Source organism: Ambystoma mexicanum, chromosome 11 (genome assembly GCF_040938575.1).
Source record: "Ambystoma mexicanum isolate Mex_15411 chromosome 11, UKY_AmexF1_1, whole genome shotgun sequence".
NCBI lineage: Eukaryota > Metazoa > Chordata > Amphibia > Caudata > Ambystomatidae > Ambystoma > Ambystoma mexicanum.
The window spans coordinates 863,708,749-863,728,231 of NC_090934.1; the positions used below are offsets into that span (position 1 = coordinate 863,708,749).

Below are 19,483 nucleotides of genomic sequence, written 5' to 3' on the forward strand. Positions count from 1 at the left end.
CATTGAGAACCCCAAAAAGAGCGACACCATTGCTGCCATGACAGCAGGGCAGCCATGATACACCAGGAACCCAGGACTCCTGTTAAGACAAGGTTTTAGAGGCCCACAACCACGCCCTCAGAGCGCCAAAAAAATGCTACCAGTGAGGATTTTAATACCGCCATAGAGGTCCGTGTCCAGCCATTGGACAAAGATAAATGCGCTGTGGGAGGGAAAACCATTTCCAGGCGATGTGCAGAGAAAACCTACATAATCCCACCGCCTACCAACCGCCACCACTGTCAGGCCTGACCAGATACCCAGAGCAGACAAGGGAATAGAGAGAACGACCAATAGATGAGGGAGACCTCCAGAGATCATTCCAGGAGGGGTACCCAGGGACGGCAACAGTCCCACCAGAAGTTATAAGGGCCCTGGATGACCTAACCATCAAGCGGCCCAGGCGCCACTCTAACGCATACGATTACCAACCTAGCCCTGACATACGGAATTACCAGGCCAACCCGGAGTCAGGATTCCAAGGAGGACCTGGACTCCATCAGGAACAGGACCCGAACACAACCCCGTCCCACACTATGCCCATGATCCATACGAAAACTCGCCACCAGGTGAACAGCCAGAGCTTAGCGAAGCTCAACCCTGCTACCACAACAGGTATAGCAGAGAATACGTAAGACTCACCAGCACCTCGTCAGATGACACCATGGCACCTTAAATAGCTGTACAACTCTGAGGCATACGCAACCAGTTCATCGTGGACACAGGGGCGACAGTCAACGTCATAAACGAGCAACTCTATCAAACCATAGTAGAAGCATACCCCCTGCGCAAATCACAAGCCCACATATTCCAGTGGGGAGCAACACATCCACTAAAGTCCAAAGGTCTGTTTCACTGTGACCTAATGCACAGAGGCCACAGAATACCCACGGCCATCCATGTGACACAAAGTCCCTCCATAGGGCGCAGCTTCCTCAGTTATCGGACTTCACAAGCTCTCACCCTAATTGACATCCGATACGCACCCTCCGAAGTAATCCAGGGCCTCCTGCCAGGTGCACTGATGACACATCCGCCGGCAGGCGGAAGCCGACCACAGCTAAGGTCAGCATAAGGCCTATTAGCGGGTGCACAATATCCAGTTTGTGTCCCTCTGTAGGTGGAGTGGGCTGGAGCCCCCACCAGCTGCCCTGCCCTGCCACCCGGACCGAGACCTGCAGCTACACTCACCTCGACGTCGACTCTATCCGCATCCTGCATTTGATGGTGAGCATACCCCTATGCCAACCATCCAGCCCCTTCCTGGGCTCTGATTCACAGCTACATGCAATAATCCTACATTTATTGAGAGACAAAGCCACTTTGCAGTGCATTGCGCCGACTTGCCCTTTTTCAAAATGGCGGGCGCAATGCGGCCTCAGAATTAGGCTTGGCTTCCCCTCTGTTGCTAGGCAACATGGGGAATAAGATCTGGGAACACCCGCCGGCAGGCGGAAGCCGGACGCAGCTAAGGCCAGCATAAGGCCTGTTAGCTGGTGCACAATATTTAGTTTGTGCCCCTCTGTAGGTGGAGTGGGCTGGAGCCCCCACCAGCTCCCCTGCCCTACCACCCAGACCGAGAACTGCAGCTACACTCACCTCAACGTTGACTCGATCTGCATCCTGCATCTGATGGTGAGCATACCCCTATGGCAACCAACAGCCCCTGCCTGGGCTCCGATTCACAGCTACATGCAATAATCCTACATTTATTGAGAAACGAAGCCACTTTGCAGTGCATCGCGCCGACCTGCCCTTTTTCAAAATGTCAGGCGCAATGCGGCCTCAGAACGAGGCTTGGCTTTCCCTCCGTTGCTAGGCAACGTGGGGAATAAGATCTGGGCACATCAGCCGGCAGGTGGATGCCGGCCACAGCTAAGGCCAGCATAAGGCCTGTTAGCTGGTGCGCAATATCCAGTTTGTGCCCCTATGTAGGTGGAGTGGGCTGGAGCCCCCACCAACTGCCCTGCCCCCCGGACCGAGACCCGCAGCTACACTCACCTCAACGTCGACTCGATCTGCATCCTGCATCTGATGGTGAGCATACCCCTATGCCAACCATCCAGCCCCTGCCTGGGCTCTGATTCACAGCTACATGCAATAATCGTACATTTATTGAGAAACAAAGCCACTTTGCAGTGCATCGCGCCGAGTTGCCCTCTTTCAAAATGTCTGGCGCAATGCGGCTCAGAACGAGGCTTAGCTTCCCCTCCATTGCAAGGCAACGTGCAGAATAAAATCTGGGAACATCCGCCGGCAGGCGGAAGCCGGCCGCAGCTAAGGTCAGCATAAGGCCTGTTAGCTGGTGCACAATATCCAGTTTGTGCCCCTCTGTGGGTGGAGTGGGCTGGAGCCCCCACCAGCTGCCCTGCGCTGCCACCTGGACCGAGACCTGCAGCTACACTCACCTCAACGTCGACTCAATCCGAATCCTGCATCTGATGGTGAGCATACCCCTATGCCAACCATCCAGCCCCTGCCTGGGCTCTGATTCACAACTACATGCAATAATCCTACATTTACGGAGAAACAAAGCCACTTTGCAGTGCATTGCGCCGACTTGCCCTTTTTCAAAATGTCGGGCACAATGTGGCCTCAGAACGAGGCTTGGCTTCCCCTCCGTTGCTAGGCAACGTGGGGAATAAGATCTGGGAACATCCGCTGGCAGGAGAAATCTGGCCGCAGCTAAGGCCAGCATAAGGCCTGTTAGCTCCTGTTAGCGCTCTGATAGCGCGACTGCCTGCCTCAATTAACTTCCTTATCAGGAGGCAATACAACAATATCTGATCAGACGCCTGTGCACATACCCATTTGATGTCCATCTCTACAGAACGACAACCACAAACTTTCCCATCAGACAGATTCCAACACGGTCCTCGGCAGTTGCCTCCACCCGTAGTCGACTAGGTGCACATTGTATCTGCCTGACCACCCCCATATTGGCAATTAGCCACATACCAAAATCTCAGATTGTGCCTGCATCTGAATTAGTTCATCCTGATGATCTGTACACCTCTCTGCTTGTAATTACCTATGCTCATACCAAACCTACTTACAATGTCAAGCTATCAGTCCTCTACTGCTCGTTCATGCTAACTAGCAGCCCAGTACATTGATATATCATAGCCATGCTAATGTTGGACTAGCGTATTTTGTTAAAAGTACTATTGATATATCCTAGCCATGCTAATGTTGGACTAGCCTATTTTGTTAAAAGTACTATTAATACATCCTAGCCATGCTAATGTTGGACTAGCATATTTTGTTAAAAGTACTATTGATATATCCTAGCCATGCTAATGTTAGACTAGCCTATTTCGCTAATCTAGAACTGTTAGAACTCTAGCTCTCCGTATCTTATTGACCTCACCTATCCTCCCTATTCCAGCATGCTGACTACAAGTCACATCCTTAGCGCCCTTGGCCTCCTAGCGCCACTAATTATCCTAGTGTGCCTGACCAGGCTCTCCCCTATACACCTCCGAACCCCATCAAATCTTACCAACATGAATTTAGTCAACTTAACCATCTTGGAACAATCTAGCATCCCTACATCGAGTCTAGTCCTAAATCTTCCATGTAACACAGTCTCAAGGAACACTAGACTCCGATCGAGATTAACAAAACTCTACTAGGTCTCTGTCATTCGCAAATAAGAGAACACATTTTTGTCAAAAAATGTCAAGTACTAATTCCACCTTGAACAGGCCACGTACTCACTCCACCTCTAAGACCCAACTCACAGGTATCTCCTGCACACCTATTACCACTGCCCCTAACTTCATAGGCACATGAATAAATGCCAGATCATTGGTTGCTCATGCTACTGAGATATCCGACCTTATCCAGACTGGAAACTATGACTTCCTGGGCTTCACTGAATCCTGGCTACATGCCGCAGCTGGTCCTGCCCTCATGATAGCTATTCCCAATGGATACACTATCTTAAGATCTGATAGAAACAAAGCACGCGGAGGAGGTATAGCCCTTATTGTCAAATCTAATCTTTCAATAAGACTAGCTCACCCCTTGATATTAAATCATGTGAAAGTCTCACAGCTAAGCTATCTATCAATAACTCCCAGGCTCTCACTATCCACTTGATTTACAGACCTCCATGCCCTACGGGTACCTTTGAGGAGGACAACTCCACCATTGTGTCCAATGATTAATAAAACTCCTGCCAAGTCATTTTACTAGGGGACATTAACCCGGGCTTCAATGACCCTAAAGACTTACACGCATCAAGAGTGGCCAACACCTTGACTGAACTTGGCCGTACCCAGAGAGTGCTCCACCCTACTCACAACAAAGGGAGAATACTCGACTGGGTGGCAGACTTTAACGGCAATGCCTCTATTTCGTTGATCTCCCCCCAGATCTGGACAGATCATCACCTTTAGACATTCTCTCTAGCAACTAAAAGACCATCCACCATGCCCACCCAGGTGGCTCCACCCATACCTACAAGGAATAAAAAGAACCTTACCTCTGACAACCTACTCCCTTTGATTCTACCTACCCTCAAGGCTCTGCCGGAAAACTTAGGCCCTGACGCCTTAGTGAATGAGTATAATAAAATGATGTCCACTTCACTCGATTCTACCGCGCCTCTTAAAATGAGACTAAGGAAGCCTAAAGCCCATCTTAACTCATGGTACACACCACACCTGAAAACATTATGCTTGAAAAAAAGACAATGTGAGACATCTTGGAAACTACTACCCTCCAAGGAAAACAAAATCAACCTCTGCAACATAACTGCTCTATACAAAAGTGAAATAATTTTAGCCAAACGTGAAACCTATAATACTAGAATATCGCAAGCCAACTCAAGCATGAAGGAACCTTTTGTTATCCTGGAGGAATTAGAAGCACCTATCCCAGTACCTGACAACTTTGTAAAAGATAAACCATGGTGTTCGAACATACAGCAAGCATTAGCCAAGAAAGTTACGACTCTACAAGCCAAAATTGCCAAGAAAAAAGCATCACTTATCCCTACCACTACCCCTAAAATTTCTCCTACACTACCTAAAAATACTGCCTGCCTATCCCCCACCCTCCGCTTTAGGTTCTCTAAGGTCTCTATCATCGAGACTGAAAAAACGATACTATCGCTCAAACCTTCTAATTGTCAGGGAGATCAATGCCCGGCCCAACTGATAAAGGACGCAGCCAGAGACTTGGCCCCCTTTATCTTGAAACTCATCAACGCTTCATTCTCCTCGAGCAGCATACCAAGCAACCTCAAAGAATCTTGGGTACTCCCACTTCTTAAAAAACAGACGCTAGACCCTGCCATCCCTGCCAACTACCGACCGATCACAACAGTGCCTTTTCTTCTGAAAATTATAGACAAAATGGCCTACCTACAAATACAGAAACATCTGAAATCTAACCATCTGCTAGGCACTCCCCAGTCAGGTTTTCGGCCCCAGCACGGGACTGAAACAGCTGTAATATGATATGATATGATATGATATGATATGGCATTTATAACGCGCCTATACACAAGTGTTTCAAGGCGCGACAATAGACCTAAAAACCCAGATTGACGAGCTCAGGGATAAGGGAAAATTAGCCCTACTCCTTCTACTGGACCGGCTGCATTCGACCTTGTGGATCATGGGGTACTTTGCAGCCATCTCACTTTTCTAAAGAAGCTAGAGTATGGATAGAATATTTTCTAAATAATAGGACTATGAGAAGCTTCTCCCCCTCTGCGGCTGCAGACCCCACCCCCATCACCTGCGGAGTGCCCCAGGGGTCATGCGTCTCACCCACCTTATACAAACAACATCTTCATAAAGCCCCTTTTCGATGATCTCGACCATCTTGGTATCACCTACACTAACTATGCAGATGATACTCAGATTCTCCTACCACTTACTTGTGATTATGACAAGGATTTGGCCTTGGTGAACAAGGTATATCTCATCATCCAGGCATGGATGGCCACCCCTGGACTATGCCTGAACCCTATCACGATCGCTAACGAGGTCACAACCTTGTGATTCTACCTGGCCTATACCCTCTCCATCAATAAACAGGTCAATGCAATGACATCTGCTGCGGCATATACCTGTAAATTGATCAGAGTAGGTAAACCCTTCCTATCTAACAATAGTTGCATTACCAGAGCACTTATACTGTCAAAGTTGGACTACTGTCACTCTCTTTACATTGGGGCCAACAAGGAAACTATCAAGAAAATCAATTCCTCCAGATTAATGCTCTTAGAGCAGCACTCGGAATTGCAAGGAGGGACCATATCTCTGAAACTAGAAGATCTAACAATTGGCTCTCAGCATACAATAAAATCCAGTTGAAAGTGGCATCCCTCATGGATAAATGTCTAAATAACGCGGCACCCTGTTATCTTTCAGAGAGACTTAGAAAGAAAAACACAAGACTCACCAGACTATCGAACACCAATTGCCTTTCAGTCCCAAGATTTAAACTCTCCAGAGTCGGGGGACGCAGCTTCCCAGTCAAGGCAGCTCAACTCTGGAATTCATTACCCCCTCCTCTACAAGTAGATCAATCTTACCCACTATTCCGCCAGAACCTTATAAGATGGCTCAAAGACTCAAACAAGTAATCCTGCCAGCTCTCTTTAGATCAACTCTCTTCCCTCTACAATTTTGTATATATTATTGTATATTATCTGTATCTTTAGATTATATACAGCCGCTATATGGAATAACCCTGTAAATAGTTGATATGTTTCTTCTATGTAATTATGTTGTATTTTTATGTGTCCACACTGATCTGTAAACAAGCTGTAAGTTGTCATATGTTATGCGCCCTGATACCCATGGGTCTGGTGCGCAATACAAGTAATAAAACAAATAAACAAACAAACAGTCGATGGTCCACCAAACGCAAGACATCGAAGGACCCAAAACCAAGCTCCCGATACCATTCGATGGTGTAGACATGTTAAATGGAACGGTCATCAGCATCCACATAAACACAAACAGCGCCCCGGTACCCGTGCAGGGTTGGACTCCACCTCACAGGGTAAGACTACAAAAGTATTTGTGAACCGGGGGAGGGGAGGCTCACCCGGCAGGCCACTAACATCAACACCCAGAAAAGGAAATGGGAAACAGCAGATCACAAGAGGCAGAAGACGTACTACCCCATGGCGGGCACTGTCAGAAAGCAGTCTCAAACAAACCTGCATGCCTCCTGCACATAGTACCCAGGCCCGATGGACCGTGGCAAAGAATAGTCATAGAACTTCATGGCCCACTAGTGGAAAATGGACTCAGACTCGTCATAGTGGATGAACACTCCTGACTCCCTCCCTCAAGCGCAAGCCACTGGTCAAGGGACCGAGGATAAATGTGACTGGAGACCAAAGAGAGAAAACACAGAATGCCCCCTTCTTCCACACGCTGTACATGGAGGAACTGGAGCCAAAGGAAGGGGTGGCAGCTGAGACCGAAGGAGCAGAGGACAAAGAGGCAAACGAAGAACCGCAACCAGAACGTTCAGGCGAAACTCGTGAGTCTCCAGGCAGGCCTCGTCGGACTACAAAGAGACCTCAACGGCTGATCGAACAAATGTAGCCCGGGAAGTCTCATGTTAAGTGAGGGGGAGATGTTACTAGGGAAGAAGATGGGCCCCTTTAAGGAGGAGGGACCCAGGACAAGGGGACGGAACGGGAGGTGGGAGGAAGGGAGGGGAATGGCGGGAAAGAGTATCAGTATGATGACGGAGGAATGAAGAGAAGGGTGACCGGGAACAAGGCTCCTGTGTTGTTTGTACAGGCCACATGTGGGGGCCCAGCTAGGGGGTGTAACAATGCCTGTCATCATCGTTGTGCCTTTGACTGACGGATTTAGTGTATAAGCCAACCCTCGTAAGTGCATACGTGGCGTGAAGCATTGTGAAGTACTTGCAGTCTGGCAGATCGGCAACAAGGCAGGTACGTGCCAATAGATTACAGCTCCCAAATAAGTTTGTTCGGGGAGGCACATCCGTTTACTGTCTACCTGGGCACTTGATCCACATATTGAAGAACTGTGATTGGCCTTAAAAGGTTAAGATTAATTCTAATCCTTCCAGACATCACCTCTTGGGTTTTACTATGGTCAACCTGTGTGGGACGGGTATACCCAGACGTGGGTCCCGTGCCTGCTGGGCCTAGAGACCCAAGCTACTCCTCACTGATGAGGCCCAGGAAGGCCAAAACATGTTTGGGGATGCTTGTGGTCTTGTGCAGAATGGATGTAACCAAGCATTTAGGGCTGGACTGCCCGTTTTGGGGTGGGACCAAGCTTGATTTGCATATGTTCTTTCCCCTTTTGTAATTGCTTTGCAGACAAAGAACGATGGTCTGGAGGGCTGCTCATAGCAATGCCAGAGATTAAGATTAACTCTAAACCTTACAGCCATCACAGCTTTTATTTTGCCACAGTCAACCCTGAGTGGGACGAGTATACCCAGACGTGGGACCCGTGACTGCTGGGCCTAGAGACCCATGTTTAGGGATGCTTGTGGCCCCGTGCAGAAGAGCTGGAAACAAGCAGTTCGGGCTGGACTGCCCCTTTTGGGGTGGGACCAAGCCTGATTTTCATATGGTCTTTCCCTGTTTGTAATGGCTTGGCAGGCAAAGAACGACTGTCTGGAGGGTTGCCAGAGCAGTGCCAGAGGTTAAGATTAATTATAAACCTTCCAGCCATCACACCTTTTGTTTTAATGATCTACTACATCGAACACGTGTTTCGATCATACTGGGCCTCATCAGGGAAAATGAATATTATGTCTCCTGTTGGGATTCTCATGCTAATCAAGTTTCCAATGTGCTGGGCTTCTCACAGCCCTAAACCCCAATGGGTAAAAAGAAACAGGGCTAACTGGACCGCAATGCAGGTTTTGACCACTTTATTGGAGATTTAAGGGTAACCCAATGGGATCAACTATGGGAACGATTATTTTTGGAACATTGTTTTGATGCGGTTTTATTGGCATTGTATCATTTTTTAATGAACATAGATTTATTGGCTAATCCTTAATGGACTATAGAGACTGCGTACATTTGGTGGATCATTTTATAATGATTTAGTATGCAGCTTATTCTTTTAAAATTGAATTGTGCAATATGGTTTTTATGAATTGTGTAATAATTGTAAAATTTGTGTTTAGGTTTCCTTTTGTTTAAACCGTGTTACAAAATAAAGAAATATATATATATATATATATATATATTTTTTTTAAAGCTCATGGCATATTGATTTTACCCTATGACCCCACTCCTGCAGCGGCGAGAGTACAGTGAATGGCACATACGACCTGTTATGGCAAATAGAATAGCCTGTTTTAACCACAATGTCAATACTAGTATCAAGGAACTGTACCAGGCACTCCACTCCCCAATCCATACCCACAGCCTTGCATTCCATTCCCTGCCCCACCATCCCTCCACCCTGTCCATTCTGTTACGTGCCCTGAGTTCTTCTGAAAGCCAAATCCCAGACCCTCCGTCCTCTCTTGTAACATGAAGAAGGCATGCATGGTGGAGCTGCTGTTTTTGTAAAGCTCGGACACCTTTCATTTATTTCTCTGCATTTTGCAATATGATTGTGAGATGAGTGGACTGTGGTGAGGGGCATACCTCTATGTGGTGCTACAGCGAACAACATGCATACATATATGGTGGGTTACATCTGTATGTATCTCTTGGTCAATGACCTCTTCCCTGTCCAATGCAGGTTTCTACGTTACCCTGGTGGTGTCCCGCTGGTGGGGCCAGTACGAGAGTGTGCCCTGGCCAGATCGACTCATGTGCCTGGTGTCAAGCAACGTGCATGGGACGGATGAGTATGGACGCATCCTACGGCGCACGCTCATGCGCTACGCCAACCTATCAGGAGTGCTAATCTTGCGCTCCATCAGCACAGCTGCTTTCAAGCGCTTCCCTACCAGCGAGCACCTGGTGAGGGCAGGTAGGCGCCTCTTCTTCCACATACAACATAGATTTAGACGTGTCCCTTTACTCACATTCCTGGTCCCCAGTCTGCTGCGTGTGCTGTATCTGTTTATTAGGAGGGGGCGGAGGGTTATAGACACACACACAAGCACAGCGTGTTGAGCAATTTAAAATGCACTTCAGTGTGGCGTGCCATCAGTGGTTCAGACAGTTGGCAACTGGTAAAATGTTCTTTTCAACGGCCTAGTGTTGGCAGTGCCTGTACAGCTGGCTACAGATTTGGCACCTCAGGCTTCCACCTTCCCAGAATATCCTGTGACTGCAAATGAACATGGAATGTTGATGCTACTAGACGTTCAATGATATGCCTGTCAAGGCAATCCCCATTACTTCAAACAGTTGTAATGACATAACTTAGATGTAATATCAAGTCACACTGCATGTTACTCGTTGTTGAGAGGTCTCACTGAAATAAATGGGTTACATTACCAATCCTCGCCAATATAAGACACATTATACCTCAAGTGTATGATTTGATGATATGATAGGTCATTTAATAACGCGCTTAATACCCAGGGATCGAACCTGTGCTGCTCCATCTAGTCTTGCTTCCAAGGCGAGGACGTTGCCCCTGAGCTATCCTCCCGCGTACATATAGTAAAATGCATGTAAAGCCAATGTGAATGCTTTAGCCATCTCTACCTATTCTACTGTATTGTGTCCTGCAATCTCTGCCTTTCCGGTGATGCAATGTTACACTGCCCCAGAACTCATGCAGCAACACCCCTGGACCTCTCGTCGCTTTAAGACCACACCAGTGCAAATGTTAGCGCGCTACCCATGTCACATAGCATTAACCTCTTGCTGAACACTTCCTGCTTGCTCACCTTCACAGGTCTCATGACACTGGACGAACACAGCAAGTTTGAGAACCTGAGCTCCCCTCACAATAAGTTCTGGATCCCATGTGTCTGGTTTGCAAATCTGGCGGTAAAGGCTCGCAATGAAGGGCGGATCCGGGACAACGTGGATCTGCACCTCATCTTGAACGTGAGTCTGGGCCTCCGTCACTGCTTCTTGGGTGAGGGTCCTTCAGAGTGTCTGGAGGTGGGCGCTAGGGAGGAGGGTGTATAGGAGCCAGGTAGATGCATGAGAGAGAAGAGGAGGAGGAGGAGGTGCTGCATGTCAGGGAAAGGAATGGAAGGAAATGGAGGGAAGGAAGAAGAAAAGGAGGTGTGAAGGATGAATGAATGAATGAATGAATGAATGAATGAATGAATGAATGAATGAATGAATTAATGAATGGGTGGTTGGATGGATGGATGAGCGGGTGGATGAATGGATGGATGATCGGATGGATGGCTGGATAGATGATCGGATGGATGGCTGGATGCAGATGGATGGATAAGTCGACTGATGTGGGTGGATGAATGGAGATAGATCGATGCGTGCTTGTTTGTTTGTTTATTTTATTTGTATAGCGCTCCAGACCCAGTGCTATATGGGCGCTCAAGGATATGGTTACAGGCATAGGAAAATACATTGCAACAATTGTGCAGCAGTTGTACAATTTACAAAAATACAGTTAACACAGATGGCAAACAGACAGTGTGCTATGTCGTTATACATTTAAATAATAGGTACACAGAGATACGGGGGATGTAGAAGCTAGTATCAATAAATGCAGGGTGGTGGTGGGTGAGTACTGGTAAGTATGTGAGATGTCCCGAAGGACCTGAGGTGGTGATAGTTATTTATTTAGTAGCCAGGTGATGACCTGGGTTCTGAAAGGTGGGGATTAATTTGATGTCCAGTGGAAGTGTATTCCAGAGTTGGGCGGCTAGTACCAGGAAACTGGTTCCGCCGGCTCTTTTTAGGGTATATTTAGGCACCACCAGGCATAGTGTGTTGGTGGCTCCGGTGATTCTGGTAGCAGGTTTCAAGGTGAATTTATTGGTTAGATAAGGCGGTGCAAGGTGATTTAGGGCTTTGTAGGTGAGGCAGATCGTTTTAAGATCGATTTTGTGTTGGATGGAGAGCCATTTACATGATTTTCTGATAGCAGAGATATGTTCACTCCTAGGAATGTTAAGAGCAGGTCGGAGTGCGTTGTTTTGAAGGACCTGCAATTTGTTGATTACTGATTTCTTTGCGCCTGCATATAAGCCGTTGCAGTAGTCCAATTTAGACTGTATAAGTGCTCTAGCTAATGTGAGGTAACTGTTAGAGGATAGCAGAGGTCTACAGGCCCTGATCAGCTTGCCTGTGTAAGCAGTGGCTGAGGCGGTCATGTTGATTTGTTTGGAGAGGTTAGTGTTGGTATCTAGATAGAAACCGAGGTTTTTTACACTTTTTGCGATGGGAATAGTGTTTCCATCAATAGTGAAGCTAGTATAGCTAGGGCTGAGCTTTAGGATGGTGTTGGGGGATCCGACAAGGAGTAGTTCAGTCTTCTCATCATTCAGGCAGAGGCCATGTGTGGCCATCCATGCCTGAATGATGGAGAAGACTTTGTTGATCCGGCTGACGTCCGAGATGTAGTTACCGGATAGAGTTAGGAGTATCTGGGTGTCATCTGCATAGTTGGTGTAGGTGACACCCAGATGGTCCAGCTTGTCAAATAGAGGCTTTGTAAATGCGTTATATAAAATAGGCGAAACACAAGAGCCTTGTGGACACCACAGGTGATGGGAATAGGGTCGGCCGCTGCTAGCGGTGAGAAGACATGCATGGTCCTGTTAGCAAGGAAGGGTTGGATCCATGTGATGTCAAATGCGGCGGAAAGGTCTAGGAGAAGAAGGATGGCAGCCCTACCTATCTTTGAGTTCGTCAATCTGACTTTTGAGATCAACAAGGGCCGTTTCTGTTCCATGTTGAGGGCGAAAGCCAGACTGACGAATTCCTAATAGTTGCTTTGTCTCTAGGTAATCTTGAATTTGTACATAGGCCACTCTATCAAGGATTTTTAGTAAGAACGGGACGGTGGTGATAGGTCTATAATTGGTAGGTATAGACGGGTCGAGTGTTTGTTTTTTTAACAGTGGTAGAACCCATGATTGTTTCAAATTACTTGGGACTGAGTTGCTAGTGAATGACAGGTTTATAAATTTGGTAATGAAAGGGGATAGATCCCTAGCTGCGTCTTTTATAATTTGAGCGGGGCAGCTGTCCCCCTTACAGTTTGAAGGTTTCAATGAGGCTATAATTTTTTGTACTTCAGGTATAGTACCTTTTTGAATGTGAAGCCTGAACTGACCGCAGTGGGTGATGGTAAGGTTGGACTAGGAGTTGAGCCATGGGTGAGTTATTGTCGTTTGTTTTCAATTTTGGTTTGGGGTCCCGAGATTTTGTTGGCGAGGGCATTTTGGATACCTGTGCACCAGGGTTTATCCTTAGTGCAGGTATCTGTAGGGGATTAGATTTCTAATTCCTTTAATGTTAAATAGTTCTCTCGAGCTAGAGCCTGCCTGAGTTATCCTGGAGTTGTAGGATTCTTTTTTGGCACGTATAATCTCATTTTTGTAGATAGTGGTAATATTTGTGAGATTAGTTCTATTTTCTAATGAGGGAGCTGTTTTAGACAGTGTTTCAAGTTTACTTTTTTGTTGTCTGAGTAGTTTGAGCTCAGGGGTGTACCAAGAGTTAAGGTGAGCTTTCGGTTTCCCTTTGCGCATTTTCAGTGGGGCAATGATGTCGATAGCTTTAGACATGGAATCGTTGTAGGTATTGACCAACAGGTTCAAGTCAGCTGTGGCTGGTAGCGCGCTTAGAGTGGGGACTACCAAGGGTATTAGTGCTTCAGCTGTAATGTTGCAGGCTGGTGCAATAAGAGATTTTTTGGGCACTGGGTTGTTGATGTTGATATCTAATGAAAGGAGGTGGTGATCCGTCCAGACAAGAGGGGGTCCTTAAGGGTAATATTGCAGTTAAGAGCAGCTACCCAGTCGAGGGTCCTACCTTTCAGGTGAGTGGGTTGGGAGCAGAGTTGTGGGAGGCCATGCTCAGCTAGTGCAGTAGCCAGGGAAGTGGCTGAGGTGTCATGAGGGTCATTAAACCCAAGATTGAAGTCCCCAAGGATGATAATTTGAGCTGAGAATTTAGAGCTTTCGGCTACTAGGGATGTGGTATCTTCTTCAAATGAGCCAGGCGGACCTGGCGGCCTATATATTAAATGCATAGTAATTGTGCTCTTAGGGGATGTTTGCAGTTTGACTGTGAGATGCTCACATGATTTTAGCGGAGAAGAGGTGGCAAGTCTAATGTCAAGCGAGGATTTAAAGATGATAGCTACACCACCTCCTCGAGCGTTGGGTCTATCGGCTCTGAGGATGGCATAATTATCAGGGATAGCTAAGGTGAGAGATGGTCCCGCCGCGTTATGCAGCCAGGTTTCAGTCACAGCAAGGAAGTCCAGGTTGTTGGTCAGGATGATGTCGGCAGTCTCTACGGAGTGGGCGACTAGGGATCTAACGTTTAGAAGTGCTCTTTTTAGCAGGAGTAAGTTAGAGTTGTTAGAAACTACATCCTGGTTGTTAGTCTTGTTTGGCGGAAGGTTACTATTGTTATGTAAGATTCTGGCGCCAAGTCTAATGTTACGCTCGGTCAAGTCGAGAATGGTGGTCTGTGTGTCTGTAAGGACAATGGTTGTAATAGGTTTGTAGCCAAGAGTAGGGCGTGATGACCTCGTGCTAGGGTGGTCCCGCTTAGGACTATCAGTGTTCCTTTGGGCTGGGGAGTCAGCTGAACTGGCGCTACCATGGGTGTGACGGGCGTAATGGGAACCTAGTGGGAAGGCTGGTGTGGTGGGTAAGAAAGGTGTTGGGAAGGGGATGGGTGATGCCTTGGGCAGGCAGGTCTAGCTAGACCGTTTTTATAGGCAATGTAACTGTTACCGCTGCAAGGTACATAGTTTTGTATGGCACATAATGGGAACATGATAAAGGTGAGCCAGAATTGCATGGTGGTAGCTGTGAGTCAGAGGCACAGTGCATGGATTGGCAGTATGGCATCAGTTATCAGGTTATCAAGTTCACAAGCCGTCAGTTCATTCAGTTTGGGTGATAGAGGCAGGGCTAGGTGTTGCAGTGTCAAGGTAGAGGCAGCAATAACAATGCAATTGGCAGTGTAGATTGGGCTGTAGTAGTATGAGGTACTGTGAAGGTGCTGGGTGCTGTAGGCTGGACACTTACAGGAGATTAGGCTTAAACATGTGCAACTGAAATTATATTTCAATTGAGTGGCCAAGTTCAGTTATAATAGCGGTCTAGCAGGTAGGCTTTTTCAGTTATGCAGGTGCCATGCATGGTTGGGCAGAATCAAAGTGGCTAGAACATTGCAAAACAGACTAAAATCGACTGTGCTAGTATGGTGCAGCAAAGGGTGCTAATAGGGTGCAACGATAGGCAGATTAAAAAATGGCTAGAACTTTGCAAAACAGACTAAAATCGACTGTGCTAGTATGGTGCAGCAGAGGGCTAGATCGATTTTGCTGATAGGGTGCACGGATAGGCAGATTCAAAATGGCAAAGAACATTGCAAAAGCACATTAAGTTAGCAGACAGGTAATAGTTCTGGATGCACAAGTAAGGCGTGCCTAGGTTCAGGATTGTGCAAGATGGGTAGGCAGACCACAGTTCAACATTTATGGTCAGTGACACACTTAGGATCGAGGTTACAATGAGGCTGTGCGCAAGGATGAAGTGCACGCACACGCTATGGGTGGGTAAAGGTATGCCTGGGTGCCGATATCAACACACGGATTGGATGGATGTGGATGGATGAGTTGATGAATGCATGGGTGGATGGATGGGTGAGTCGACTGATGTGTTTGGTGGGTGGATGGGCGGATGGATGGATGGCTACACATGGTGGTGTATGATATTTATGATTGCAACCGTAGATGGATTGGCTCCTGGCTGAGTAGGCTGATGTGTGGATACTGTGGTGTATGATGGGCACTATTTTAGTGATGGGATGATATGTTCATGGATTGGATTGGTCAGTGAGGTAGGTTGGCTACTGGACACATAGGTGTACAGTGGGATGTTTTTGTCATATTAACATAATTAACTGTTCTGTAGGCACTGACATTAAAAATAATAAGAACGGGAGAGCACTAACTACATGCGTCCTTGGGAAACACTGATTAGGGGAGAGCATTTAAGTGTTAAGGTATTTGGGAACGTTGCTTTGTCTTTCAAAGCTCGTCCCTGCTAGGAGAAGGGTTTTGTGGGTGTGTGACAAGTATGCGGGCAGATATATCACCCGAGCCGGCCCTGCACTAAGTGGAATCCCTGAAGTTTAATGTGTCAGGTGATCCCAGTGAGTGTCCAGAACATATGGAGAGGTTTACAGGAATAACAACTGGGGCCGTTTGCTGCAGATAGGCTGTCGCCTAATGCACAGTTTCCCAAAAATGAATCCGTAAAAATCTTTAAAAAATAATCATTTTGTTCACAGTGAGTCTTTTCAGAGATCTCTGTGGGGATGTCTCGTGGTCTCTGTGTGGTACTTTGTACAAGAGTATAGTGCATTTAAACTGTTTACATTTTAGTGAACTAGGGCTAGAGTGAAGAAGGGTCGTTTTAGGAAGAGAAAATGTCAAAAGTAGCCCTGTGTTCCTCAGACCAAGTGCCTCCTGGCGGATGAGTGGTCACTCGGCCCTGCATCTTCTCTGAAGGGCCAGATTTGGCAGCTGATCTACTGGGTGTTGTAAGGATGCTAGACTGATGGATGTTAAAATGGCATGTTCTGGCCGTTTGGAAGTGGGTAAAGCCTGCAGGGGTGCTTCGATGAAGGATTACACAGAGGGTTTACCTTTTGTCATGACTTGAAATTGAGGGACCCCAAACTATTTAAAATGCTCAGAGATTTGAGAGATCACTCAGGTTGTGTGGTAAATTAAAAATATTGAGTGCTTATAGGCTATAGTGAGATCGGCTGACAAGGCTTCGGAAAAAGTAGTTGATTGTCCTGTTGGCCAATAAAAGAGCGGAAAAGACCATGAGCCTGGGACGGAGAGGTTTTGTAATGACAGCGTAATGGGTGCATGAATGGATAGGGAATGTAAGTTGGTGTTTGGACATGCTGGTGTAGGAAAGATATTTGTATGGAGAAGGTGGTGGTTGGGTGGATGGGTGGACTGTGTTGTGGGAAAGTGTATGATTGTGTTGGTTAAAGGGATAGTGGCTAGTGGATGGATTGACTGACTTGATTGTACACCTGGTGAATGATGGGGACGCGTGTACAGGTGAGAAATTATCTATAAAGGAGGTTGGCGAACTGTTTTATGGCTACATTGTATTATGGGAACGGTTGTAGGGATTGGTGATGGATAGATGGGTTGATGGACAGGTTTATACATTCAGTCAGTGCATGGTAAGGAGTATTGGAGGGATGGGGGTGGATACATGGGTAGGTGGACGCAGTAGATCATTGTAAGGGGTGATGAATGGATGAGTTGATAGACAGTTTTGTGGATATGGGTGGATGAAGTGCGTGGTTGTAGGGATGGGTCGGAGGATTGATTTATTGCTACAGTATGTGACAGGGATGGTTGTAGAGAGAGGAGGATTGGGTGCATGGGCAGGCGAGTGAGATGGGTCACTGTTGCAATACATTGATGAATGGTGAAGATGATTGTAAAGATCTGGGAAGGCAAGGAAGGATGGGCAGAGTGGGAGTGTTTATGGCACAGTGGTGTTTGGCTCTAGAAGCACATCTAAGCATGCTCTTGGAGGGAGGTAAAAGAAACTTGCGTGTGCTTGCAATGGAAGCGCTATGAGGGCAATACGCTAACCTATGTGCGTGCTGTGGGGAAGGCGGTGTTGTGGGTCTGGGATCTGCCGCAGATATTAGACGCCTTTTTAACAGTCTCATCACTTTCAGGAATTGAACTCCCTGCGGACTCAGTGCGGAAAACTCTATGGCTATGACTGGATCAGTGTGCCATTGGTGTACACACAGGTGAGAACGGAAATCCAGTGGACGGGCGTATGCGCACATCTTGAAGTAGATATGGAATAAGCCGCCCGCATATCCTTCTCATTTCTCTGCCAGCATCAATATACCACAGGTTTTTTTTAAAAAGCAAAAGACCGAGGATCTTCCAGCAATGATGCGTTTATTAGGCTAACTCCATCGTTTTGTCTCCCAGCTTTCAAGAGCACATGGGTCCCTTCCTTAGAGTGAGGAACAGACAATGCAGGCAATGTAAAGTAATAGCCATTTATCCTTTAGTGGTCGCCGATTCCGAGACTTGTGGTAGTGTATGGACATTATTTTGGCTAGTGTCTGCTTATTGTTCCTGAACTACCCTGGTACAGTGGGACGCTACACTGTAACCACACAGGTCACAAGGCCTCCTCTCATATTTTGCAGGTATATACTGTGGTGTTAAATTCACAGTGCCCGCGGACATATGTGTATTTAAAAAGTCGGTTTCACGAACATAGATGACCTTTTTTATGATTGCTTTTTTGTGCACATACATGCTTTAAGACACATTGGGTCTCATTACAAGTGTGCTGATCTGGAAACAACCACAGTGCCGGTAAGCCTACCGGCACCGTTGTTTCTGGAACGGCACACTATGGGTTTGCCTGACGGAGCCGCTGTACCCGACAGAGCAGACCCTGCCGGACACAGTGGCCATGGTAGACAAGTTGTAACAGAAGCACCAGCAGGGTTACCGCCAGACTTGTAATGAGGCCCAATATTGAGTCCATTTGCGAGTACATTTTGTGCAGTAACAGTTGATTGTGCGTCTGCATTAGAGTTCTTTGGGGCGTGTGGAGCGAAGATCGTGTACACTTACAGTTACATTGCATATAGACGCACAATTCTTGCTATTCCTGGTACGAGGCCTTCAATATAGGTACTTTTAGAGTTTTTGTCGTCTGATTCCACATTTGGGGAAACATGCTTATGATATATGGTTGTGTTGGTACATTCTGGGATTTCAGTTTTATTAATCCTTGCTTTGATGGAGTGGGGGGTTTCTTATGTTATATGATAAACATTTATACCTCGCTCATCACCACTGTAATGCCCTTACAGTGTTGAAGTTTTCCCAAAAAGGTGGCTTACTGTGCCCACTCCAAGGTGAACTGTGGACGGAAGGAAGTGCAGAGGTGAGAGATAAGGAGCAGGATATCCACAGGCGATAACGCATGCGATGTGTGGCAAAGGGCATTTATATTGCGCCCATTACCGCTGCAGTGGTCTCCCAATGCCTAATCTTGTCCAACTGGATATTATGCATTATGACCACACCTGCATTTGCAGGTCTATGGTAGGAGGTTGATGGGGTGCATTGAGAGGGGGAGGGAGAAGGTGGGAGAAGGAAGCACACAGTAGGAGGTAGGTAAGTGGACAACGAGGTGGAGTGGGGTGTGTTTGTTTAAGGTTTGGTGTATGTGGCCTCCACCTCCCTAGTTACTAGAGTGTGAGTAAGTGCAGAAAATTGCCGGTGTAGGACTGATATCTCTAGCATGGTATTCC

The 19,483-nt window shown here is 46.9% G+C and overlaps 1 protein-coding gene across 1 annotated transcript in view; it reads left to right on the plus strand.

Annotated features, from left to right (window-relative positions):
- The window catches only part of BEST1 (bestrophin 1), a 168,236-nt gene that overhangs the window by 129,096 nt on the left and 19,657 nt on the right, over positions 1-19,483 (plus strand). The window contains exons 4-6 of the mRNA XM_069623899.1: positions 9,765-9,998; positions 10,878-11,032; positions 17,870-17,947. Of these exons, the coding sequence (XP_069480000.1) occupies positions 9,765-9,998; positions 10,878-11,032; positions 17,870-17,947 (467 nt within the window). The remainder of the gene's footprint in view (positions 1-9,764; positions 9,999-10,877; positions 11,033-17,869; positions 17,948-19,483) is intronic.